The sequence below is a fragment of the Chaetodon trifascialis genome, chromosome 16 (assembly GCF_039877785.1).
Source record: "Chaetodon trifascialis isolate fChaTrf1 chromosome 16, fChaTrf1.hap1, whole genome shotgun sequence".
Taxonomy (NCBI): domain Eukaryota; kingdom Metazoa; phylum Chordata; class Actinopteri; order Chaetodontiformes; family Chaetodontidae; genus Chaetodon; species Chaetodon trifascialis.
Window position 1 is genome coordinate 11,938,350 of NC_092071.1, and position 26,719 is coordinate 11,965,068.

The window sequence follows — 26,719 nt, forward strand, 5'->3', positions numbered from 1 at the left end:
CATACCTGTGTGCATTTGTAATAACGACGTTTAAGTTTTACATGAGTGAATCCTGATGGTTGCCTCGCTGTCTACATACAATACAAAAGAGATGAAAGAGCAAGCAGAAAACACAGCCGGGGCATTTGAAAATGTGTACTTTTAATTTCGTTCCCTCGGGGTGGGGTGGGACTTTTCAGGTCTGAGTGAGGAATGAAGGCAGAGAATCACATCGATCCATGACACGACTTCCTTTATCATCTTTAAATAGCATTATGTGCAATCGTTCATACAGTACAACGCGCCAGCTCAGCCTAGAAAACATTGATTGTACACAAATAAAATATCTCGTTTTATAAATCTTGGTTCTCTCTCGGCAACGATGCAAAGACTGCTAGTAAGAGTGACTCTTAACTGCTTCTCACACTTAAATTTACTGGAGGTTTCACAACTACAGAACAACAACAAAATCCTATTGCCATTCATCTTGGTGTTGGAGTTGGGAGTTTCAGAGGGGCAGGGTTTGGAAAGAGGAGTCACATTTAGTTAATATTGCTGTGTGAGTGGTCAAACAGACCAGGAGCTGGCCAGTCAAACTGCACCCATTTGACACATTGACACCCGATTCAGAAAAAACAAGCCAAACAAATCATGAGATCCATGTTTGCTGTATTCCTTCATCAAATCCACTTCCTTTCATAACTGTCCTTCATAGTGCAGCATTGACAGTTCACCCAAATCTTGGACTCCGCTCCAGCCAGTTTCAAAATTGAAATCATAAGCATGGCCAGTCCATGCGAGCTGGCACACAGAAGGCCAAGAGTGGAGCGTCGGAGCATCCACACATATCTGCACGCTTACTTTGGATCGCTGCCTGCCATGCAAATACAGAGGAGACAAGAAGCTGGAGGACCTTTATCCAATAGAGCGCTCCCCTCTGTTAGTAGACGCTCTCAGGCGTTAAATTCAGCATGGTGAAACATTCATGATACTGGATTATCTTCAGGACCGACACCAGGAGAGTAAAACGCTGTGTACCAGTTAGTTTTTTGATTTGGTTATCCTGACGCATGTTTTTAGGTTAGTGTGTCTTCTGCAATATGCTATAAATGTCACACTCTGAAATTGGTAGTTTGGAGAAACCACAAGTTTCGATGTACAGTATGTTGATTCCAACAGATTAACACACACAATGAGCATAATAAATACAGTGATGAATAACAATTCATTGTTACACAGGCAGTGCCATGCCGATATTTTGCGGTAACACCTTCTCTTAATTGTCAGGAATGGATGATTGTTTACTACCATCATACCGAGAGGACATTTCAGATAAAACAAATGATCAATCATTAGTGTTATCCCATTCCCCAAATGAGTAATTTACAAGATCTTACGCAAAAATATTAGGATTAGTAATATTAGTCAGCTACAGGAATCTTCAGTGTGAAGAAAGGTAACCATAGACAAATCTATTGTGTTTTAGGAGGGCTGAAAGATACGAGCCTAGGTGACGATGAAATGTCCTGGTTGACTTTAAACAGACTTAAGAAAAAAAGAAAACACATTTCAATGTGTCAACACGACAACAAAATGTCATTAAATCCTTCGAATACAGTCCGTTAAACAAGTAACTGAATGTGTTCAAGTTCTGCATTCGACTGTCCACAGCAGGACTGAACTGGCCGATGCTGCTTCAACGACCCACGAAAGCGTAGCGAGGGTCATCATCCTATAAACATCTCTCTCTATTCTCTTTGGGCAAACAAAATACAATTAGCAAAGACCCGAGCCGGTACAACTTTGGGAAGCGGCAGTGTGCCTTAAAATGATCATTGCATATACGAGTTGAAGAATTTTCGAAGCACTGCCGTACCTGCGGTCTAAAACACCTGCACACTTTGCCCAAACAGTACACTGTCCTTCACATACAGCTGACTACAACTGAAATAACTACAAAATAAAAGACATGACAGTTAAATTAAGCAAAAACTAAACACAACATTGTGTTTTTTTTAGAACCTACATATTTATACATATTTAGAACCATAATATTTCAAAAGTGAAACAGTACTGAATTTGAAATGTACATTGATTTGAAATGCCTGGACATTATTTTCCAGTGTACCACACAAATCTCCTTCATGTGCACTTTGAAATCCGTTTCTGAACTTATCTTTCTTCCCTTGAGGCCATGTGTTCATTTAGTACATTATCTCATATATAAAGAGGCACACTAGGAGAGCGATAAGGTCTGGAAGAGTTTTGATGTAGTGTTTGGTCACATTTGAGTGTGTTTTAACATTTTTTACCATTCTTCCTTTGCTCATCTGTCTGTGTTAATTAAGGTGTGTGTGGGGTTGAAGTTTAACTCAGGGAGCACTTGAGGAGTACAGTAATGGCCATGAACATGACGAGTACAAGCTCACACAGCAAAGTAGTGTTGAGATAGAAGGGGGTTGAGTCAAACGGGGGAGAGGGAAGGGAGAGATGGACAGTTTCTCTGGGAACAAACACAAAGAGAAGGTTATAGTGGAAAAAAAGGAAGTTGGGAAGAGGCACTAAAAGCCCCCAGACTGTTCATGAAACTGGCCACTTTGTTTCCTGCTGCGTTTCGCCCATCAATAATACCCTGCAATCCATCTGTCCAGTCCAGCCACACGCTCGTCTCATCTCTTCATCCACCCATTTGTCTGTATGTGTCGCCCTCCGTAGTGGTCCTCTGTAAGTAGGGGGTTTAAAACAGGTAACAGGTGGAGGTGGTCGAGAAGGAGGCTGCAGGAGACCCTCTCACTGCTCCTCTAACCAGGAGGGCTTGTCGGCCCCCGGGGGCCTCAACTTTATGTTGAACTGCTTCAGCGTCTGCTCCAGCTGCTGCTGGTTGCCAGCAAAGTACGCCGAGATGGCGTTATGGAAGAGGAGGAGCTGCTTATGCATCACCTTCACCTGAGAGAGGGAGAGAAACAAGCGAGCTTAGAAACCGCTATGAGTGAAACCTGGATGCAGACTTAAGATGATGATGATGATGATGATGATGATGATGATGATGATGATGATGATGATGATGATGATGCAGGCCCACCCTGCCCACTGACCTTATTCTCCTCCAGGAACTTGAGTTTAATGGTGACGTCTGAGCGGAGGCGTTCATACTTGTCCTTCTGGACTTGGTACTGTTGCTGAGCAGCATCTATGCGGGCCATGGCCACAGCGTCCCTCGGGCCCATGCTCAGTTCCTCCAGGTCTGACCGGTAGGCATCAAACTCCAGTCTGCACATTAAAGGAGGAGAGAAAATACAGTTTTAAAAAGCCCTAAAAATCTCCAACTTTTGTATAACCCGTGGGATCCAACATGAGCATAACGTTTTCTGCCAAAAATGTCACCGCTTTGGCTAGTTCACATGATGAATTAGTGTATTTGTATTGATTTGTTTCGGTTTCTGTGCATCATTTCAGTCAATGACGACAGTCATTGTACTCAGTCAGTATGCATCATGATGATATCAGTGTTTCTGTGTTTGCATTCTGTCGAGATCCCTCATGCAAAAAGGGTTTCCATCCAGGCTCTTTGATGATAAGCGCACTGAATGTCCTGCACGTCCTCACCTGGCATTTTCATACATCTTGATTGTCATCAGGGTGTCCTCCATGGTCTTGTTGACCAGTGTGTTGATGCTGGACACAAAGAAATTAATGGCACCGAGTAGAGTCTCCCCATTCTTACACAGCAACTTCTGAGTCTCTGCATTGTAGCCAAACTCATCCTGTAAAGGCACATACAACAGAACATGAGCCTTATCATTCACCTTTAAAGCTGAAGATCAATATCTAAGAGTTTAAGAGGCTACATAAAAGCTACATGAACAGATTTTGAGGACTCACCCGTAGCTCTGGAGATTTCTGGCTGAGGTCAGCAAAGGTGTCCCCCAGCGCGTGCTGCGTCTGCACCATGTTGTAGAAGTGGTTGGTGAGCGCTCTGGCCAATCGCAGCACATTCTCATATTTCCTTTTAGTGTCTCTCAGCACCTCGATCTGGGCCTCCAGCTCCAGGTCCACAGTCCGCGAGCCCCGACCGAAACGCTCTGAGATCATTTGTTTTGTACACTACAGCAAGGAAGACACACATTAGAGACATTAGCAACACAATGCAACTCCCTTCTGTCAGTCCATCATAATGCATTATGGGAAGCAGGGTCAAAATGACAGAATCTCAGATACCTTATAAGTGTTGAGACCCCACTTCTTCATTGTTTCTAGTTTTTCCACAGCCACACCGCGGGTTGTTTCCTCCGCCGTCATTGACGAGCTGCTGCTGCTGTGGTGCATGTTGGATCCTGAGAGATAAGAGCCAAATATAGAAACACGAGAACAAATAAACACAAGCAAATGAGCACTTCGAGGCAGACGACAAGATTAACCCCAGCAAAGATTAGACCACACAGTTAACCCTCAGCGACTGAAAGTGCATTTTGACTGTGCTGCGTTCAAGACAGATGGTCATGTCCTTCACCATTAGCCATTGAACCAACGTAACACATGCAAAGGAGTGAGACAGAGTTAATGAGTGAGTAAAGAGCAGGAGAATGATAGATAATCAAACTGGGAGGAAATGCTGAGGAAAAACATGTCTGCAGGGATCACTTAAAAAATGGCATATCTGAGTAATCAACGTCATCTTCACTCTCTTTCCCTCCCCAGTACCTTGGTGCTCATTTGATTGGCTTGCAGTGTGGCAGAAGAAAGAAGCGCTTGGGGAAATGTTACTTCGCCTGGCCTTCATACGCAGGTCTGTGACAGCGGTTGGGTTTGGATGAAGGAATCGGGGCAGGGAGTAGGATTTAAATGAGGGATTTTTCAAATTTTAGGAAGTTTTTTTTTTTTTTTTCAGGATTCAAAATGATAATTGCATATTAAGGGTTTAAACGCAAAGGCAAGATTGAGGTCGAACAAGCGTGCCAAAAACAGAAGGATAACATAGGAGGGAGATTGTGGGGAGCAGCAAGGAGATGCAGATAAAAGACAGAAAAGAAAGATGACAAAAGGGAGAAGAGGAGCGTGAGGAGCATGTAGGAGGGAATGGTGAAAAGGAGGTGGAGGACAAAGACAAGATGAAAAGACAACATTTAGTGCATGACAGTGAACAATGCAGACAAATGAGTGATGATGAAGACGGGGGCAGTAATACTAAATCATGTCACGCTAAATAATCTCAGCCTTTTAATAAATGGCAATAAATGGAAATGATTTACAGGAGAGAAATGAGGGCCTCTAAGTTGAACGTAACATTCAAGATCTTAAGACAAACGCACGCTGTGACAGACCTGAAGATGGTCAGAGATCAGCTTAGTGAGTTATAGACCCCTTAACAGACGAGATTAAAACCGCAAGAATAACGGACCAGAAAGTACGAACAAGACGTAAAGGAAATGCTGTGATAGAAAAAAGCCAAAATATGTCCAAGAAGAAGAGCAGCAGAGAAAATCTGATGAAGATAGAGGGACAGAGAAGCTGGTTCCCTGCAGCACTCAAAGTAAGAAGCATCTTTCCAAAATGAGATTTCGTCACTTGAGAAAAATCCATTAAAAACCAGAGAAAATCAAAATCACATTATGTGTACTGCAGCTAACAGAAAAAGAGTCTTGCTTAACAATTCAACAATGTCCCCCCTTCCCCAAAAATAATTCTATCACATTTTGGAAATAAGCTTTCCATCATCAATAATAATTAGGTCTAAGGAGTAACCTAATCCTGTAACTGGGATCCTTTTGTTAAACTCTGCATTGTAGCGCACGGCAGGGCCTGAGAGAGAGAGCGGGACAAAGATGCAGATATATTAGTATCGAACGTTATTTCTCTTTGACACTGTGCACACAGCTACACTGAGGTCAATGCTTTGAGCTGAAAAAGGACGTTAATTCCTAAGTGGACCTTCAGCATCACAACTATTAGTGTTCAGACCATTAAAACAATGCAGGAGCAGCACTGTTGGCTCATCAGACATCAAAACAGAAGTTTATGCTACTTTATGTTGTGTTCAAACAGGGATCAATCAGCACAAACTGACCACCAATCAGAGCAAATTAAGTGGAGCATGATCTCATGGGAAAAAGGATCGGAGGCCCCAGTGATCAAACACCTTTCCTCTGAATAATCTCACACAACAACTGCTGAGTCAGTGGTGCAGAGTCAACAGAGGAGCGGCAGTAAAGCTGAGAGGAGACTGGAAATGCCAGAAATGAGTGAGGGGAAACAGAGCGGAGCAGGACTCTACCTTTGATTGAGCTGGTGGGGATGATTCCCTCTGCTGTTCCTCCATAACCCCCAGATACGATGCTCGTCTCGTTGAGATTGGGACCCGATACCATCACCTGCTGTAGGTCCTGAAAAATGGAGAAATTGACAAAAAGAAAAGAAAAGAACGAGAACAAAGGGAAGGATGGAGGGTTTTGGGTAGGGATACGTACAGCAGACAGGAGATTTAGTCTTGAGTGTTAAATACAGACACAATATAGGTTAAAGGCTTATTCGCTAGAGGGGGACAAACACTGCTATGTTAGGAAGGTTAGTCTGTACACACAAGGCAGTGCAACTTCAATCTCTTATCTGGAAGAAACCCATAAAGTGTGTGAAAGACAGAAAACACACCACTAAAGTGCCCAGTCAATAATCAACCTAACTAACGACTTGAACTGAACCTCTGGCCCTGATGGCAGCGAGCAAGAGGACCACGACACCACAGCTGTGACAGACCTTCAGTCTCACCCCACGGAGACTCCGGTGATCTATGCCACAGGAAATGCTCAAGCAAACCATGCTCTCCTTCCAAAATAATCACTGGCTTCACCGCAGCTCTGGATCATGAGTTACGAGCCACACGATCCATCTCGTGAGTGTTTTCCTTAATTTAACTCACCGTTTTCGTTTGTTTGCCTTTCTGCTCAAGTATCAGCTAGCCACATAAAAAAAGAAAAGGAAAAAAAAACACACATTTGTGAGGGATTTATGGGAAATCTGGCCTGAACAGGTTTCTCACTCGGTTGGCCTTGGTTGCTACGACAAACAGGTTTGAATTTAACTCATGCCTGTGCCGTCTTATTTCACTCCCTGCGAACACAGCGTGGTGACTGAACTGTGAGCACAGACCGATGGCGTCTATCACAACATGTAAAGCAGCGTAACATATAGAACGCTTCCTGAAACTCTGAGCTTCGACTAGAGCTGCAACTAAGGATTATTTTCATTATCAGTTAGTCTGCCGGTTATTGGATGATCGTTTTGTCTATAAAATGTCCTTAAATCCTTAAATTTAACAACTGTTTTGGTAATCAATTTATTGTTTCAGTCAAAAATGTCAATTACTATTCTGACTGACTAGTCGATTGATCGACTAATCATTACAGCTCTTGCTTATGCCGGGATCAGACTACATGAACCTCGGCCGATTTTGAGAAGATTTCATCACAGCCGACAAATCAACAGCGTCGTGGCCGATCATGAACAACAGTCGGACGTCTGTCCCTGTGTAGTTTGACATGCTAAACGACCTGCTGTGCAGCATCTGAGACACCCCATGACCCCCTGATGAAAAGCGTGACATCTCCCGATCGTGAAATAAGACGCGCCGTGATTGGTCGGGGTCATACGTGTAGTCTTGCTAGACGTCCTATCAGGAGACGGCAAGAGTTTATGGCACTGCGATGGTTAGATCCGACACAGTGACCATCGTTAAAGACAAAAATATCATGCGGGCTGATCCCAGCATTAGACGCTCGCTCCAGTACGATTGTGATAAGGAAACTGTGCGCTCTAAGAAGGGAGGAGGCTGTTTCCTTCCTGTAAGCAAACACAAAGAGTGCGTTTGATGCCTGCTATGATTCATTCAGTGAGGAAAAAAAAAATCCGCATGAAGCAAACTGTATCTATTACGAGTGTATCTAAACTCTGCTTCGGGGCCTCATCGGTCTGTAGCCATGGTCAGCTCCCTCTGGACTGCCAAAACACAGCTACATTTATCATTAAGACAGACATCAAAACAGCACACACAGTCAATTCACATCAATATCACAGCAGTAGTACAACATGATTATTAGCGTGACACCATGTTAATTTTGTCAACCAGCACCGCCAAAATTAAAGAATCACACCCACACAACACCCAAGTGCACACAGAATCAAGGCTACATTAGCTGGATGATTAGGAGTCGGATAATCAAATGGAGATGTGAGTTAGCGGTCAGCTATTTTGTTAACGCTACACAATTTGAGGGTTATCGCTAAAGACATGATTGAGAGATTCCTTCTATCTAGAGTTAGTAGGACAAGTTAACAAGCAGCACAAGTCAAGCTGCACAGTGGTTTGCCATTGAAATGAAATATCTGACAGTTTTTGCGATAAACCGACGTAATGATGCGAGACGATTTAATCCCGCACGAAGACAAACCACTGAGCAATAATACACACCAACAGAAACACACACACATGTACACACAAATGGCCTGCTCACCCTGGTGCCTCTGGAGCTCCCTACCTTCTCATCTAAGCTCCACTGCAGTTTTGCAGCCTGCACAGAGATGGAGGAGGGGGAGATCGACAAACACAAGAACAACAACAACAAAGAAAAAAGAGACAAATAGGAAAAGGAAAGGAGACAGAAAGAAAAATCCATGACTGAAATCATGAAACAAGATAGAACGATGTAAAAGAAATCCCAGAAAATCACTGTAATGTCCACAGACAGCAGGGATGTAGGATGGAGAGCAGTGATGACTGATATCACAGCGGGTCAGGATTCATCATTTCGCTGGTTTATGTTAAAGTTTCAAGTGGATCATTTGGTCCACTGGGTGAGCGTGTTTTTGCTCGGTGTGCTAATGTGTTACCACATCTTTGGCCTGATATTATTCCATCACTGTCTGGACAAAGAAAATACAGATCCACCGCAAACATGAACATAATCATTTAGACATCGAAAGTGACACTAACATTAGGGGAAATAAACCAGGAGGAATGAGCCATGGACAAACACAAACACGCACACAAACACCAAATCTGAGTGCCCAAAACACAACTCGCTATTTTAGCTATTCATTTAACCCACAATGACACTTTCCAACATTTAACTTCTTTGATATTTCAACCACACAGACACTGAAGCAACCACAAAAAAACACATTAAAATGAAAAACAAAGCCTGTTAAACTACATTTCCTCCTTCACTCACTGTGTGTGTAAGCTAGCCCTTCCTTCAGAGATCTGCCTCATGTTGTGGCATCTGTCCAATGTGGGAGAAAACTGACGCAGACACTGATGGACACTTTGTCGACACAGCGCCTGTTCCCTGAGATGAAGCTTCAGCACCTTTAAGTCACCATAAAGCAGAATGCTACGACTTGATAAATATAGGCTGGATAGCAGACGCTCTGCTTTAAAAATGCCCCGAGCCATCCTGTTCAAAATAACTGAGCAGCTTTGCTAACAGCACAACTGGGATATCTGTAAATGAATAGCACAAGTAATCACCTCGGAGAACTTGTCTGTAACAGTATACACATCATGAAAACGCTGCTGATTGTGTGAGTAGACCGCAGTGAGCCACTGTGATGCATCTGATGCTTCGTCACACGGCTGGCAGTCAGTCCTATCTGACACTGTCAAGCTGCCAGTCACATCCCGGCTCGAACTCGACCTCGATGCCTCCTGCTCTCTTTAACCTGCCAGTCTTCACCTCTATCTGCACCAGCGATCCAGAGCGCTGCAGCTTTAACAAACGGCGCTGCACAGTAGATATCAATCTGATTTCAGAGGGCTTTCACCCAAGGACAAAGCGCAGCCAGTTTCAGATTAATTGCAGAGTTGCTATGACAACTGGTTGATATCCAGGACTTAACAGTGCAGCTAAACACTCCTTATACATGAACACAAGGTTGCTTCGCCATGCAAGCTTGATGAGAAGCTTTCTTTTACTACTTAACACAGTTTGGTGAGCAAATACCAAAACTAACTGCCACGGCTGACTCCAGGATCTTCAGTCTGTTTGTCCAACAAGGTGCGCCAGGAGACGCAGAGAAAACGAACAACCTGTTCTGCTACAACTCCATTGTCAATTCAGTCTGACTGTGACTAAGACACTCTCGACAAATGATGGAAACAAAATGTTGGTGCTCAACTCTGTCTCTCTTTCCTTCAAACGAGGCCCACAAGTGCTTCTATAACTACCAGCCCCTGCCTGGAGAGCGACAACTAACATCTGAGAGCGTCGTATTTCAGTTAAGCACATAGCGTTAAGGTTAACCAAATACACCAGAGATTTGTCTTGTAAACCTGAGGATGAGGTCACAGGAGCTGTTAATGGGAACAACTGGTTCCCAAGGAGACAGCTGGTCTCCAACACCAGATTTTCCATTAGGGTCTCTTTCCATAGTCATTGCTGGGCAGACCCAAGGACTTCTGGTGGTGAGAATAATACTAAAGTTCACACTAAGAGACCACAACACATTCTGCTCTGAGCAGTTCAACGCAGACACATTCAAGTAAGAGAATAACAGCATCTGGCCACATTCATACAGCCAGTGTCCAGGACTGACGACTGTGTTTAAACCAAGCCTGAATCCAAGAAAGTTGGGCCACTATGTAAAACATTAACGAAAACAGAATGCAATCATTTGCAAACAAACTGTGTTTACAGACAACTGTTCCTGAGCCCATGTAGTAATATACTTCATACAGTCATGTGTTCACAAAGTGGTGAACCTCACTCCATCCTCGCTCGTGCCTGACTGAGCCTTTCCAGGATGACCCTTTCATATCCAACCATGATGCTATCAGCTGTTACCAATGAACCTGTTTACCTGTGGAATGATCCAAACAGGTGTTTTTCAGTCTTTAGTTGCTCCTGTGCCAACTTGTCTGAAACATGTTGCTGGCATCGAATTCAGAATAAGCACATGTTAACAAAAGTCTTTGTGCTGTTTTCAATTGAGTATATATCAAAAAGGATTAGCAAGTTATCACTTCCTGCGTTATCTATGTTTTACACAGCCTCCTAACTCTTCTGGAATCGGGGTTGTAAGAAGTCCTAAATCGTGTTGTACATATACCAGAGTGGTACTCTGGTGTGAAGGGTATTAAAACCGCTGGCTCACTTTGCTAATCTCATGATTCCTGAGAACAATACCATCAAACCACAATGTCAACTTCAACAGCTAAAGGCATGCACTCATCTGTCTAGTAACACCACGTTCAGTAGTGACGTCAGCTGGCTTAAGTATGTCGGTTAGATTTTCTTCATGTGCTCTCGTGAATAATACAACCTGCACGGACAGCACTGCATCACTGAATGCTTCAAGTTCAGGCTATTGGCGAAGGCAAGAAAAAAAAACTCCTGGGTACCTGCTGAAAACTGAAAATCATTCTTAATAAAGCAAAACCTGCCAGGTGTACACCTCTAAATACTTGAAATGCTACTTTCAGACACTTTTATGCAACAGTCTCCAAGATGTGAAAGAGCTGTAAAGGGCCAACAGTGGTAAAGCAGTATCAGAGCTTTTCTTTTATATTGTAAAAAAGATAAGTTATGGACATGTACATTAATAAATAAAAAAACAACTCTGACTCTCTGTACTCCCCTCTCTTCGCTGCAGTTAGGTCTTCAGTTTGTAATCACAAGTGGGTAAGCGCTAACAGTTTGCACATTTGTTTTCATGTGTGATAGCTTTAAATGGGTAAATAAGAGCTCCACAGGGTGGTCTTAAAATGCTCCACCCATCAGGCAGCAGTGACCCACCTGTTCAAGGCTGTCGTCCTCTGGTAGCGTCCCTGTGTCACCGTTACTGTTGATCGGAATCTCCATTGTGGCAGCTTTACTCATAATGCTGTCTGTCATAATGCACTATACCTGTGGACACAAAGGAGAGAGAGAGAGTGGCCACAAGAGACTACTGCATGTAAATAAAGTGAAAACGGCAGAGATGGAAAAACAGCGGGGCCTAAATGCTGCTTTGAAGAGGAGAGACCAAAGAGCGTGGTCAGAACAGCCAAATCATTAGGCAGATGGGAGTATAATTGCCACAAACAAGCAAGAGGGTGGTTTTCAAAGAGCAAGGCTACCACTCGGCATAAAAACAACACACCTATGAAAGCCCTGTGCACAGGAGCCGCTGTTATAATGAGCTGTCTTGCTGAAGTGGCCACTTTACTCGACAGCTCAATTACAGGACCATGTTTTAGCAGTGCCCACTCCCTAAAAACCCAGCGTGAGGGAGACAGCTAAATGTTTACATCAACATTGTCTAGGCCCTCCGATAGATCAACCTGATCTGGCCCGCTACGAGCAGTAATATAGGCAGGAATAATGAATTCACTCCCACAAACACTAACAATGGGCCTGTGTGTACTGTATGTGTGTGTGAGAGACAAGGCCTCGCACGACGGCGCAAAATTAAGGCCAATCTGAAGACCTGAGACGTGGCTTATCATGGTTTTCACATTGCAGAGCAGGGTGTCGGTTAAACAGGTAAACATCACACCTTGATAAGGCCCGGCATGTACAGCAGTGCTGCAAACAGAGACGCACAAAAGTCAATAATACTGTAGCTGATTCATTATGCACTTGTGGGTGTTTTGTGGCTTTTTGTTCTTAAGGCCAAAATAAAAAGGAAAACTGGAAACTGCAGCTGTGAGTAATGTATGTTGATTTTATTCAGACGGAGGAGAACTAACAAAGCGAGGCTAAAGCGTAATATGCTCGCACACTTCTGAGTCACTGCTAAAAAGATGGATCAAAGAACAACTGGCAACTGGTTTTTAAATGTTTAGAATATTAATATTTGGAGTTCATTTCTCAACAAATGCCTCACAATGTAATTTTCTGTTTTTGACTGATGCTTAAATGCCTCACATCTGTGAATTAGAGCTGCAACGATTACTCAATTAGTCGAGCAAAAAGAAGATAAATCGTTTAAGCGTTTCAGTCACTTTTCAAGCAAAAATGCTGGTTCCAGCTTCATAAATAACAGATTCACTGCCTTTCTTTGTCATTTATGATAGTAAATGAAGAGTTTGGGTTCTGATGATGCCACCTTGGGCTCTGGGAAGTTGCAATTTTTGACATTTCATAGAGGAAAAGATTAACTGTGAAAATAATCGGCAGATTAATCAACAATAAAAAATAAGCGACAGTTGCAGCCCTACTGTGAAATACTTTGTAACACCACTGAAAAGCAGCAAACAACTAATTAAGTGTGTGGTAAATGTGTATTATGTAATCAAAACTAAGGCAAATATTGAATTAGTTAGAAATGAAAAAAAAAAAAAGATTGATGTCCTTGTGAGATTTGCGACCACGTGGCTGCCTGAGGCGAACATAACGTGGCAGGGTTACTGCAGTCAGATCACCTGCTGGCCCCTGGTTTGAAGGCAGGTATGAGTGCCGCTCGTTTACATTTGCTCTGACCTCACTGAAGCGGGCTTTTCCATTGAAAGTACACAACTGGCCATGCCTGGTCCGTTTTCTGAGGAATGACACATCTCTGTTGACTTTACACACTGGAAGTTGTGTTTCTCTTGCTAAACACTCATCACAGAAACACTCCTTTAAGACAGCTTCCCGCACCTGTGTTAGAGCTTTGATATCTCCTTTAAACTGATCACGTTGTGTTATCTGCTGGAAAATCTGCTTACTGAACTGAGATTCTACACTTACAGCACAAGACACTCAGCTACTTTGCATCAGAGGCTATAAAGCCTCATAGTCTGAGCAACCAAGTTAGCTGCTTTGCATAACATCTACATCTGAAACAGGCCCTGCTTAGCTACAGGAGTTAGTCTTCAATAAGTGCCTCAACTTACAATCATTTGTCTCTCAGTCAAGTCACTGAGACCAGGCTGAATCAGTGGAATCAGATCTTAGTTGTTGCCAGTCTACTAAGATGAGCAGCTTCCAAAATAGCTTGTAATATTATAAATATTACGCGAATAATGTAGATCATTGTTCATCATCACTTATAAAGGAAAATAACGTGAGCAATAGTTTAGTTTTCCAGTGAGAAACTGGAACGTTTGATTTGTAATCGGCAGCACCCTGAGAGCTAGAACAGGTGCACGAGCACAGGTGTATAGTCTCCCGCAGGTAAGGGAGCTGGAGGCCCCCGGTGGGCTCAATCTGCCCAGCACCGTGGGGGTTTACTCAGGCCGGAAAATATAACTCAGCATAATTGCAATGTGTTGAAAATGTACAGTATAGTGAGGCAGTTTTTCAGGCTGGAACTGAATTTGCTTTCTGGGAAAGGCCCGTTTCGAGTTGACACATGCCGCTGGATAAAAATGGTAAACAACCCAGTGAGTTCACCGGGCAAAGCTGGCTGCTGAGCGATGGCAGACATGTAAAATCCCAAAGCCAGACAAAATGTGTTTTCAAACGCTTTGACTTACGGTGTGCTTGGTCCCGTCGTACAAACAGAGCTGTTCTGGAAGCTAGCGAGCGAGCTAATAACAAGCTAACGGCAGTGCATCCCACTTCATGCGCGGCTTAGAGGAGACTGATGTGGCTATTGTCAGTCCGAGGGGAAAAACCGTCCGTGGGAAACAAAGCAGCGCTCTGTTGAAGGATATTTTAATGGCACTGTAAAGTAAAGGCTTGTTCCAACTGTGCTTGTCCTCTGACTCTTCGTAAATAATCCTGTACCGTCTTTTTAATGAAGCCAGGAGGATCGCTTTACGGAACTGACGACACAGTGGAATTCATTTTGCAGACGCGCTCCGATTCAAAGCTCGTCGACTGAGGAAAGATGGATTACTCCTTATGAACACAAAACTATCACGGTGCGACCTGCTGCTAGCCCTCAGCATTGCCAAGCAGCTTTTATCATAAAGTTATTTATATGTATTTAGAAAGGTATTTATATTTCACATTTTTAATAATATAGCTTCTTATCTGAGAACTTTTTTTTTTCTAATGCCTGCTATTACATTTGTGATACATGCGTTAAGGGATGATTGGTTAAGTACAGTTATTAAAAATGTTTTAACTGAAAGTCCAAAATATTATCATCAATGATGTAGTACTAAAAAACCGTAATGCATTATTACAATCAATTTCCGCACACATTTAATGTGATTAATTATGTGTTGATGCCACCTTTAGTTGTTTCAAGATGTGCAATGTCTTTATGTCAATGACAAAATAATTCGACATCAGGCTTTGAGCACATTTCCCCATCACGCGTCTGAATTGTACCTGAAAATTGGAACGGAGTGAGCGCTCTTACTTTTTCCTCTAACCGGCTCCAGCCAGTCATTCAGGTGACGTGGGAAGGTTTCGGCCAGCGGCTGATGGGTGTTCATTAACTCAGGTAAGTGCGAGTTGTGCGCGTTCTTCTAATTATGCTCTAAGAAATGCAAGAAACGGGGCTAATGGCCACCGTGAATCCAAAGGTTGAATCCAAACTCCAGCAACCCTGCCCCCCGTGGCTGCAGGTGTAAATTTACTTTGATAATAAAATTGGATCACAATAAACCGATGTGTCTGTTAGTAACTAAGCTTATTTGAAATTAGTTAATGAAATTGCAGTTATGCAATTTCTGAATGTAAGCCTTCTGGCATATTTATTTATTTATTTATTTTTGTTAAGAGCTATGCTGTTTGCTCTTCATATATAAAAGAAGATTAGTTGTGTGAAGAAGTGAATGTCTATTGAATGAGAACAAACACGTAAACACTCCCTCCCACCCCGAACAGTCAGCTTGTCATTAACACACAATAGCCTGATGCAATGGGACAGACAGTGTAGTAGGTGCATATATGGGAAATGCTTTGGCACCTATTCTTTCAAGTATTAGATATATTATTCTTTTCACATAACACCACAAGCATAATTTTGTAAACACATTAGTGAGGCTTCATACAAAGGGTAACTCCTATAAGTATATAAAATTTGATTTTTTCCTTGCTCCTCAATTGTACATGTCTCCAGTGAGTTTTTAAGTTGCTTACTTGTCGTCTCCATTGCTTCACTGTGGGACTCAAGGTTATCCTGCTTGTAACTTCCAAACCTCAGGCTGTGGCCAAAGCACAACATAGCCACAATACTGCCGTCTATGGGTTAGTTTTAGCATGTGATCTCCTGAGGAGGAAAAGATGTGCTGGGCCAACACTGTCCTGTGTGATCTGACTGTTCTCATAGTGTCCTGTTGTCTTTGCACAGTCTGCCAGTCAAGTGTGCTGGCATCCAGATATCAGTTCAGTCAGTCACACAGAATTGAAGCATATTTGGCACAATATGAATCTCATGCCAGAGATCAATTCTTCAAAAATTAATAAATAATCACAGATGGAAGTGCTGCAGCTTTGTATGCCCATTCAGTTTTTTTGGCTCATACAAATCATGTCCAAAAAAGTCCCTTGCATGTATCTGGGCATCATCACAGTTTGATTTGGCTTCGAGGTGACGGATGAAAGAAACAGAATAAATGTGTGTGCACAAAGCGCGTCTTGCACTCAAGTATATACGCTATGAATGAACCACTATGGGCACTGTTAACGGCGCTGGACGAGGTCCTACAAACACCGACGGGCTGAGGGGATTCAAACAGCTTCTGCAGTCAGTCAGAGTCCGAGGAAGGAGGTGGGAAGTGAAAGCAAGGCAAAGAGTGAGCGTTTTATTAATGAATAGATTGGACGCTGAAAGAAGTGTGGAGCCAAAAGAAACTCTCCTGGTATTTTTTGGAGGGGGCGTGAAATGCCATCTGGGAATGCTTTGCTAATGGAAGTGCACTTGACTGCAGTATGATTTTTCCAGCTGTCGGTGTGTGTCTTGGTGCCAGTCTGCGTCACTACCTGTTCCAGCGAACATGATGTGGCGTTTCGTGCAAGTTCTTCTCTATTCTGAGTAAGTGAAAAACAACAAAAATATTTCGCAGCTTGCAAACATGTTAAAAACCTTAATTTCATGCGACATAATGAGCCACAGCTGCTGCTACTGCACATGTGCGTCCAGCGCTGTCCACCCAGACTATACAGCAGTCATACTTTCACTCCTGGCTGGCCAGTTACCATCAATTTCTTCTAATTATGGTTGCGATTCATTTTTATTGTGTCGTGAATCTTGATTTATTGGACTGAGTGAATTTATTGACTCCTCCGCTAGACATGCTACAATTACATTAGTTCCATGTGTTTTATGCATGAGAAGGGAGATGACAGTAGTTGAGAGGGTAACAAGTCGTAATAATCATATTCATGCATAACTTGATAAAAGCCGGTCAAATAAAAGGCCTCTGTGCTCCAAGCAGCACCCAATGAAAGTAAAATAAATAACTGTATTATTTATTTATTTATTTATTTATTAATTTATTTAGTTCAACCCTCCAAAAGGATGAAAGGATGAAAAAACAGACATGCTATGAAAGGCTGTGCTGCAGGGGTGATTGTTTCTACAGAGACTTCTGTTTGAAATTATTCTTTTTACCAACAACTCTACCACATTAACTTCAAATCAAGGGCCATAATTCATAGCTGCTTTTTACTGCCTGTGCTTTGCCCTGTGCCCGAGTTTGCTTTTACGTTCATGTGGAGGAATTTCATTACGTGTTCATGCAGAATAAAAACATCAATTAAATTCTCACTTGCTGTGAAATCACCATTAGCGACGAGTGTTATGCAAATGAGCACTTGAGGGAAAACATTAAGGACAGCGTGGACAGAGAGTATTGGTAAGGAAGCACACTCATGCACCTAGTTGTGTGTGACCACTCATTGGCACTAGGGAAAATGCAGAGTCAGCGGTGTGAAGCACAGAGGAGGTTTGTGCACATTTTTTGGATGTGGAAAATGGCGGAGAACGTTTTTGATCTCGAAGTTAGTCATTGACCAGAGGAAGCCTGAGTTTGGCTGCGGATGGACTAGTTACTGGAACCAGTGGATGTTATTCCTTACTCAGTCATTAGTGTGCAGACTCACCTGTTGAATCATGTCAAGACTCACGCAAATTTAACAAAAGTCTCATGCAGACACTTTCACCGCTGACCCTGCACGTAATCATCAGAAATCATCATCATCATTTTCACTTCACGACAATCAGTAAACACTGAATGAAAAGCTTTTGTCCATTCTATACCTGATATGCCCTCATGATGGCACCAAATCCCAAACATAGATCCAGCCAAAGAAGAATCACATCTGCACTGTGTAAATACACAAAAAGCAGACTTCATATAAGCCACTGCAGACTAACATGATGCTTGAGCTCTCATCATCAAAGAGACAACGCAGTTCAAAAGCTGATGAAGCAGAGCAGCTTGGATATCGTCTCTGTAAGGAAAAATACTGCTGCCACATGACGATGACTACAGCAGCTTTTACAATCATCTTCACAAACTACTGGATGACTAACAGCCGTTCGGAGCCACTTGGAATCGTCTGCTGACTTCACATGTGTGCTCCTCGGCTTATTGTAAACAGGACACCTAATGAACACGCCAATCACTCGCAGGCCCAGTGACATTGATGTATACCCTCCAAGAGACCGCACCAGCCTCGACTGCCTTTGTTCATCAGCTAATCAGAAATACTGCTAATAGACTGTTCTCTTTTGAAGTGTTTACACTGTAGAGAGACACCCCTCCCTCTTTTCAAACAAAGACTGTTTGACCTCACAGTGGTTGTTTAACACTGAGGCCGTGCGTACTCCTCCGTGATACTGTCTTCTTGCAGACAGATCTCTGTCAAGCAGCCACACGTGCACACGAAAGCACTTTTCTCATTTGTATTTTAAGGTCATATCCCTGTTTAAATGTTTTGACTGACCACGAAGCTACCGAATGCAGGGTGTTCCAATCTTCAACAGCAACCACAAAATGTCCAAAAAGTCCTTCTCATCTGTTCTGCATCAGGAGCAACGAAAACATCGGCCTCTGCCCTGAGGTTTGCGGGGCCCTCTGTAGCTGTGAGTGAGCCATTCAGGAGTCACCCTGGGTAAATATTACAGGTCATTGCCGTCCAAGGTTTTTCTTTTTCCTCGCAGGATGTCGTGCTGCTGTTTTTGTAAAGCGTGTGTGTTGTTGAGCTGTAATATTTGCACAGGAGCTTTCAAGGCTGAGCGGTGTAAATCCTTTCCTTCCGTTTCCATCGATAAGTGAAGTTTCATTCAAACAGTAACTGTTAGGAACACATTTCCAGCAGATTCATTTTTCCCACATATTTGTACATTTCTGTATTTTTATTTCTGGTTATGTTCAATTAAATGTACTTTAACCACGTTAAGGTCCACGAACAGTAATTTTTCTAAAGTTTTATCACAGTGTATTGAAACAATGGTTGAGGAAGAACAGTGAGGAACAACTGATACAGCAGCAACTGAGCTGTCTCCATTACAGCCTGAGCAAACTCCATCCTCTGAGGAGCATCATGAAATGCAGCTGAAAGCTCCGGTAAAGTGGAGACTCGACTCGCGGCAGACCAGGAGCGGGGGGCTGCCAGCCGACCGGCGCCCGGGGACCCAACTCTCTTCGACACCATTGGTCAGGACCATCTTGCATGTTTTTAGTGGGGGTATATTTTATGGAGGATACCCCAGGTGAACACGGGGAGAACATGCAAACTCCACACAGAAAGGCCCCTTTCCTCAAGCAGCAGGCACCAAAGGAATGGTGGAGGACACGCCCCCGGCACCTACAGCAAGAATCGAACCCAGGACCTTCTAGCTGTGAGGCGACAGTGTTACCACCATGCCACCGTGCCACCAAGACTGGGGCTTGACTCCGCTGCACTGGAAAAAGGGAGAACATGCAAACTCCACACAGGAAGGACCATTAATAGGATTTTGTGGCATCTAGCTGTGGGGTTGCAGTTGCAACTCTTGCCTCACCCCTCCGCTATTCACTTATTAAACTGCCAAATATCAGGGATTAGCTTTAACTAGTAGGTAACTTCAGTAGCTTTAATTTCAGTAAATTTAGTTGGTAGCTAACTCACTCCAGTACTCAATATATTAGCCTGAATTCTAAAGCCTTAACCAAAAGTTGGTCTTTACTTTTAAGCCTCAGCTGACAGTCTGATAATAATGTTTCTTACCGAAATGGAAGAATCAAACACATAACTATTATTATTGATGCATGTTGGAAGTGATATAGCCGTAGTTGGTCTCTCCCACTGAAGAATTAATTATTCATATGGAGGCTTTTGCAGTTTTGGAAGCATTCAGTGTGTTCCCATGCGTGCCAGAGATGTTATTAATGCTTCCTGCGTTTATTTTGTTTTTAAAATCAGCTACCTGTACTTGGCCGCACATCGTAGCTTGTTAAAGACCCACACACGAACAATGTACATTCGCATAATGGGGTACATACACACACACACACACACACACACACACGGGTAAATGAGCAAGCTGTGATCAGGAGTGTTTGCGTTAGTTGCCAAGATTGGTGTTTTACAGCTGTATTTGTTCCTGGATGTGCTGGTTTATGGTGCACTCCAGGTCACGCACTACATCTAAACACTGCCAGAGTAAAAAGGGGGCTTGCGTGTACCCCTTCACCTCAACCCTGCCACACACACACTGGAATAAGAGGCCTGCCCACACACACTCAGCAGGGACACAACCCACATCAAAGCAAACACACTAATCCCAGCAGGAAACAGGGGATCCATAGGCCCGATCATGAAAGGGGAAAGAAAATGCATATGAAATAAAAATAAATAAGAGCTATCGTCTTAACATTTGTACCAGCTGTGGTAAATCAGTGGTTAATGAGAGTCAAGGCTCTTCTCCGAAACTTTGTTTTTCCAGAGGTGACATATGAAGAGACTGTTGAGATGATGTGTCTTCAAAAAGAAGTGTCTTAGTCATACTTCTGGGATTAGTGAGCTCATCTCTAATAAGAGTGAAAAGAAAAACAGGACTTATTTTGGATTCAAACAGTCCTACATGTCATGATAATCAAAAACAAAACAGATCATCCAAGCCTCTAAAAATGGGAATATCCAACACACAGAACAGTGCACACACACATATATTTTTTGTATAAATGTTTACATGGAATTTATAGTATGTGCAGAGAAAAACGACATGATCAACAAATGCATTCAGAAAAACTTGAATCTGGTAGCTCCCGTCAAACCAATATTTCAACGCAATGTTTAGAAGCCCAGTGGACCTCCAGCATATTGTGTATTCTGAGGAGTCATTTTTCAAATCTCAAATCCTAAAGGCTCCTCTTTGATCTTTTTCTATGTCACGCTGTTCTTTGAAACTAACAAACCCATAATTTGCAGTGAGCCCGAAAGCCCCTAAACTAACCTCATCAGCGCCTTTGGGATGTTTGAGCGCTGCAGGACCACGGTGGGTTGGGTTCACAGAGGGGAGCCGGGCAGCCACCTGGTGGGGCTGTGGGAGAGGGGAAATGGACTGTAATCAAACAAGCCGCCACAGAAACACCAAGCGTTCACTGGGTTTATGAGGCAGTCACATCCAGTCAACCACTAACAATGAAAGAGGAAACACCTTCTTTTGCACAGACATTCCACGCTGTTATGAAACTACTGTGAAATAGAGAATATCATTAACCTCCCATTAAAAATTCCAGGGAATTAATGAGTTGAATTGTCATGGAGGAGGTATTAAATGTAACACTGCTACATGCCAGTACAGCACCAACCAGCTCTGCTTTAGTAACACACAACATCAGGCAGTGGCACTCTTGGTTTTGTCTGTGGTCTCTGTCTGAGCTCAGTCTTATAAGACCCATTAGGCTGCCTGCGCTGTGCGTCGAGTCCAGTCTGGTTTGATGTGGAGCTTTCCATTACGCTGGTCAGCTGGAACTGTTGGGAAATGCTTGTGCGTCAAAAAAAGAGAAGAGTTAGAAGACAGTAATCGGAGAAATGAACAACGGTAAAAACAGAGAGTCTAGTGCTTGAGGTGTAAGAGCTTTAAGTTCCGTGTGAATCTTTTGAGTGTTTTTCTGTCTTGGAGGCATCCCAACACAAAAGAAAACACATGAGCTCAACAACAGTAGGAGTAGCTCTGATGCTATACCACAAAGATGAATAATTAAAACTGTAAGATACTATTTGGCAAGGGCGCAGAGTGGCAGCTAAACTTAGTCAACATTTACTTCTGTACAAGCAATCAAAAGATATACTCCTTTCTTTAGCTACATTTAATGTCAAATCCAAAGTTGCATTAAGTAATGTGCCCAGGATGCCAAGAATGTGTCTGTTTACTGGGCAACAGAGCAGTGCAAGGCTCACTGGAGTATTTGTCTTAAAGGATAATGTCCAAATTTATGTCAGACCGCTGACAGGCCCAGTGTGATTACAGGCACTACAACTATTAACAAGCAAGGATACAACTGCAGAGACATACATAAATAATGAAAAAAAATCCTACTTTTCTTCGGACACATAAATGAAACACATTATACGCTTGCCTAATCTTCACATATTTATCTAATCTCAAGAAAATCTGCACAGAAAAAAAGCGAGAAACCACAGAACAGCTGCATCGCTCTGTATCGTGTAAGACCTCATCTCTTGCCCCAAGAATATACCACTATTACCCTCCCCTCACCCCCACCACCCCTGCTGTACCCCCAGCCGTAACAGCAGTGCAGCAGGCCAGATGTGTGGGACATGGAGGTGCAGAAAGATCCTGTCCAGCCCCCCCAGAGATTTCCAGGTCCACTTGGTCCTCATGTTACAGGTCGGCCTGTCAACCTCAGTGCCAAGCACCACGTGATGGAGGCTGTCACTGGTCACGCTCAGTGGCGGCTAGCATAAATGATTTAGAGGGTGATTTGTGTGCATATGCATGTGTGTGTGTATGTGTGTGTGTGGATGCATGCAAAGTCTCCTGACATCCATTTTTATTATCTTTTTCTATCTACAGTGTCTTTTGCCTATTCTTTCTTTCGCTATGCAGCATTTCTTTCTCACACACGCTCTCACAACACTTGCACATTGACATTCCTTTGGAGAATATGTTGCTCCAGAGACATATTGGTCTTTTCCAGCAATAAAATTATCCCATAAATATGTAGTTTATATCCAGATGCATACATGCACAAGCACACAAAATCACAAGATGGATGTAAAGTATCAGACGATGCAATTAATAGTCTGCTTACATGCAATATTGTTCTGCAGTGTAATGGGATGAATATACTGTTTATCTGCACGTATGTCCAAGGACAGACAGTGTTTTGTTAAATTCTGCAATAACACACACTCCTGAACTTCTGATGAGGGCATTCAAATGTAAACTGCTTTCATGGGATTCTACTAATATGGAGTATATCCCCTCTTGATGTCAGCATAATGGAAATTCCATTGTGATATTTACTTTAATAATGGTATTTTTCCATGTGTGCTGGGGCATATCTGTTGGAGCTTGTGCAATCAGTCACAGGGCAGAATTGGTCCATTCCTCTTGGGCTTTCCCCCCTGAAATGCGAGGAGAGAAAGATAGATGCTTCCAGTCCTTTTAAGCCATTAAGAGGGTGAGCAAACATCCCCTCGAAACCCTTTAAAATGACAAGACCATCTCCGCCGCTTGCAAAAAAAAGCAAATAACCTCTCCAGCTCTTCCTTACTTTCGCTCATCTTTCGTCCTCTGCCGTTCCTCCTCCGAATTTCAACCACAGCATCTTGGAGATAACGCATAAAGTAAAAGCCAGTTGTTGACCTCTGCCTTCTAGCTGCTGTTGAAGTGACTGCACAGAGAGACCCTGACATCCATCTGCAGACACAGGATGCTGTGTTAATGGTTTTGAAACAGTCAACAAACCTAAAAGAGGAAAAATCAATCACTTTACTGGCCAAAAAATACACATGTACAGGAATTTGGCTGCAGTGGTGCAACGACATATAGAAACTGACGAGTTCATTCAGTCACCTGTGACAGCAGGACCTCTAATATGAGCTTGCCTGGAAGTGAATTCCACAGGAGGGTTAATTTATGGAGAGCTTATAAGGATTTAAGTATGCAGGGGGCCACTAGCCACCCGAATAGCCACCATAAGCCTGTCCACTGTGGATAAGACCACTCATCAAAATGAACTTACTTGTCAAATCTATTAAAATAGGAGGCCAACAACAGGGCAGAGTAATTCAAGAAATCCTCTACCACCAAAATGTAGACCTTCGTATGTATCCCACTGCGTCTGCCACTGTCTGTCTGTCCCTCCTGTATGAATTTCATTCGAGACCCTCCCCGCCCTCAGCATGAAGCGACAGCCAGTCAGATTTGGCACAGTGGGCTGCTGTTATCCTGAAGTGAGTTTTACAGGTCAGACGCGAACACTCAGCCCACCTGCGTCCGCTCCGGCTCGCAGATTTTACACTTTCTCGATTTTCCCCTCCTCTCATTCTTGCATTCCCTCCAAACCCATTTCATGTTTCATCCCCGGTCTCCCTTAAAAAAATAGCGTGAGCGAAGGATCCAGAAAAGCTTCTTGTGGATTAGAAATCGTTGCATTCTTGGAACATTACTCAATGATTCTGACATGTTTGGGATCGAGAGCATCGCATGCAACATTGTAAAACAGAGAAGTTGTATCACACTGAGAGAGTTTTTATTGATCCCTTTTTGGGCACTCCGGCAGAGACTGAGGAATGTTTTATTTGGGAGTGTGACACTATATTTCAAATTGGATGTCAAGAAAAACAAAAAAATAAAGGTGAGATTTTATTGTACATGGGAAAACAATTTGTATATATGGAGCAAATTTGAGAAAAACAGCCAGCTCCATGAATACCTTATGCTATATACTGTATATACACAATCTCACTTACTGGCTGTCTTTATCATAAGGACACTTGTACGGATGCTCACTGACATATTGCATTCCCTAGCCCCAACCCCAGCCTGGACCATCACAATAACAATCACTTGACCTTAAGCTTTACTTAACCTGAGCTGAAACATAATCCTATTCTAACCTTAACCCTCAAGCCCTGTCTAAGCCCTAAAACTACCTTTAGAATAAATAAATGTGGCCTCATGTTCCAAAATATCCTCACTCACAAGGTCTAAAACTCAAATTTGTGCTTACAAAGGACAAGATCACACACACGCGCACACACACACACACACACACACACACACACACACACACACACACACACACACACACACACACACACACACACACAGCTGCATTTCAGATTGCAGATCAGGAGACATTATGTCCTTATATGGTCATGGTGTAATTTCTCTCTCGGAGCTGCTGGCTGGACTAAATCTCAGAGTGTTCAGAGAGTTTATGAAAACCTGTGAACTTGGGTTAGCAGAGGACTTAGAGGAGAAAAAGACACCAGAGCAGCTCTTCCAAGTGGATTTTTGTAGCCACTGTGATGATTGCACAACCGCTGCATGTCATTCGAGTGCAGGATTACAGGCATTCACAGCGGATCAAAACCTGTGTTCTTATCGAACTCGTGGTGAGTCAGTGAGACAGTTGCTGACGTTACTCAACAAACACGGTCAGAGTCAGCTTTTATCATTGAAAATGGAGTTTGTAAGCACAGATACGCATAATTAGCAAACCTCACCATGTGATTTTGTCACTTTGGGCTGTTGGGGACCTCAAGTCTGAGTCAGGGCTGCAGCAGTGTGTACATCAATCCAACCATCCTCCTCCACCTGCCACAAAGGTCTCACTGTACTCTGAATTATGACATCGGTTTTGCCTTTTTTCTCTGCAATTTTCTACAAGCTCAGAATTTCCCCTCTTCCCCTGAAAACTCCACAAAGATGTATGTTCACTGGATCAGCTGTAGAGATTAAACCAATCAAAACTAGCCATAAAACCAGAGTGATCCCCACATTCTCTTACAAATCCTCCTCCCGCTAAAGAAAAAAAAAAAAAAGTTCAAGAAAGCAGCCTCAACTTTATTCTGGGCGAGTGCAGCTTATAACACTGCTCATCACGGCGTCTCAGAGCCTTTCATTGTGGCTTACTGGGAAAGCTGCTCATCTTTGCGCTGGAATTGCTGCAGATGTTTCCAAGACATCTGTCCTTCACAGTTAAGAAACATATTCAGCTCAGTGTTTATTGTGTTTCTCCGCTCACATCCACCTCATATATATGTACAGTTTATCTAGGGTAGAGCAGGAAAGGGTCTTACCATTGTATATCCATCTGTGGAAGCTTAAGAGCCAGTTTAATACCTCTGACTGCTTGAAACTCAGCTGGGTTTAAACTGCCAGCGTTGAGCTACAGCAAATATCCTGAATCATAACCAGGATGTACCAAGTAAACTTCAATGGCCTCTTTTCAAGCCCCCTCTATGGACTCTTTCTATTTCTTACTGTCATTCCCACAGATAGGTGGAATGGCCAAAAGGGAAAAATCTGAATATACATCATCATCTGCTGTAGAAAACCTTTATCAGCTGACACATTTGTTGACTGTGAATGTTTCTTCATAAATGAAAGGATGCATGTTCTGGGGGCATACAAACACAAACATACACACACACATAAAGTGATGCAAGCGTTCCTTTCCCACCTTAGCTGAACATCATAAACATGAAAACTAGGTTGCGTCGTGTTGAGTCTTTTAAGTCACACTTGTCAAAAACATTTGAACCCAAAATAGATGCTGACTGACGAGGCAGCTTCCTGCTATAAATGCATGTTAGGATGGGCAGATTTGTATTCACACATACACACACACCCATACCACACAGCAGAAGCATACTCCACATTTTACTGTACCACTGATTTACTACCTTCTGTCTACGTG

General features: G+C 43.0%; 1 protein-coding gene across 3 annotated transcripts; it reads right to left on the reverse strand.

The window, feature by feature from the left end:
• Positions 1–120: 120 nt before the first annotated feature.
• arfip2b (ADP-ribosylation factor interacting protein 2b) lies at positions 121–14,741 on the reverse strand. 3 transcript variants are annotated; one of them, XM_070982704.1, is made up of 10 exons: positions 14,408–14,719; positions 11,763–11,873; positions 8,484–8,540; positions 6,251–6,359; positions 4,681–4,767; positions 4,198–4,313; positions 3,862–4,083; positions 3,586–3,743; positions 3,075–3,249; positions 121–2,925 (listed from the first exon to the last, which is right to left on the reverse strand). In XM_070982704.1, the coding sequence occupies exons 2-10, from the start codon at positions 11,859–11,861 to the stop codon at positions 2,770–2,772; spliced, it is 1,179 nt and encodes a 392-aa protein (XP_070838805.1). In that variant the 5' UTR covers positions 11,862–11,873; positions 14,408–14,719; the 3' UTR covers positions 121–2,769. The 3 variants fall into 3 exon arrangements, with proteins under 3 accessions (XP_070838805.1, XP_070838803.1, XP_070838804.1); XM_070982702.1 differs by lacking the exon at positions 4,681–4,767; XM_070982703.1 differs by lacking the exons at positions 4,681–4,767; positions 8,484–8,540 and having other exon boundaries at positions 14,408–14,741.
• Positions 14,742–26,719: the final 11,978 nt, after the last annotated feature.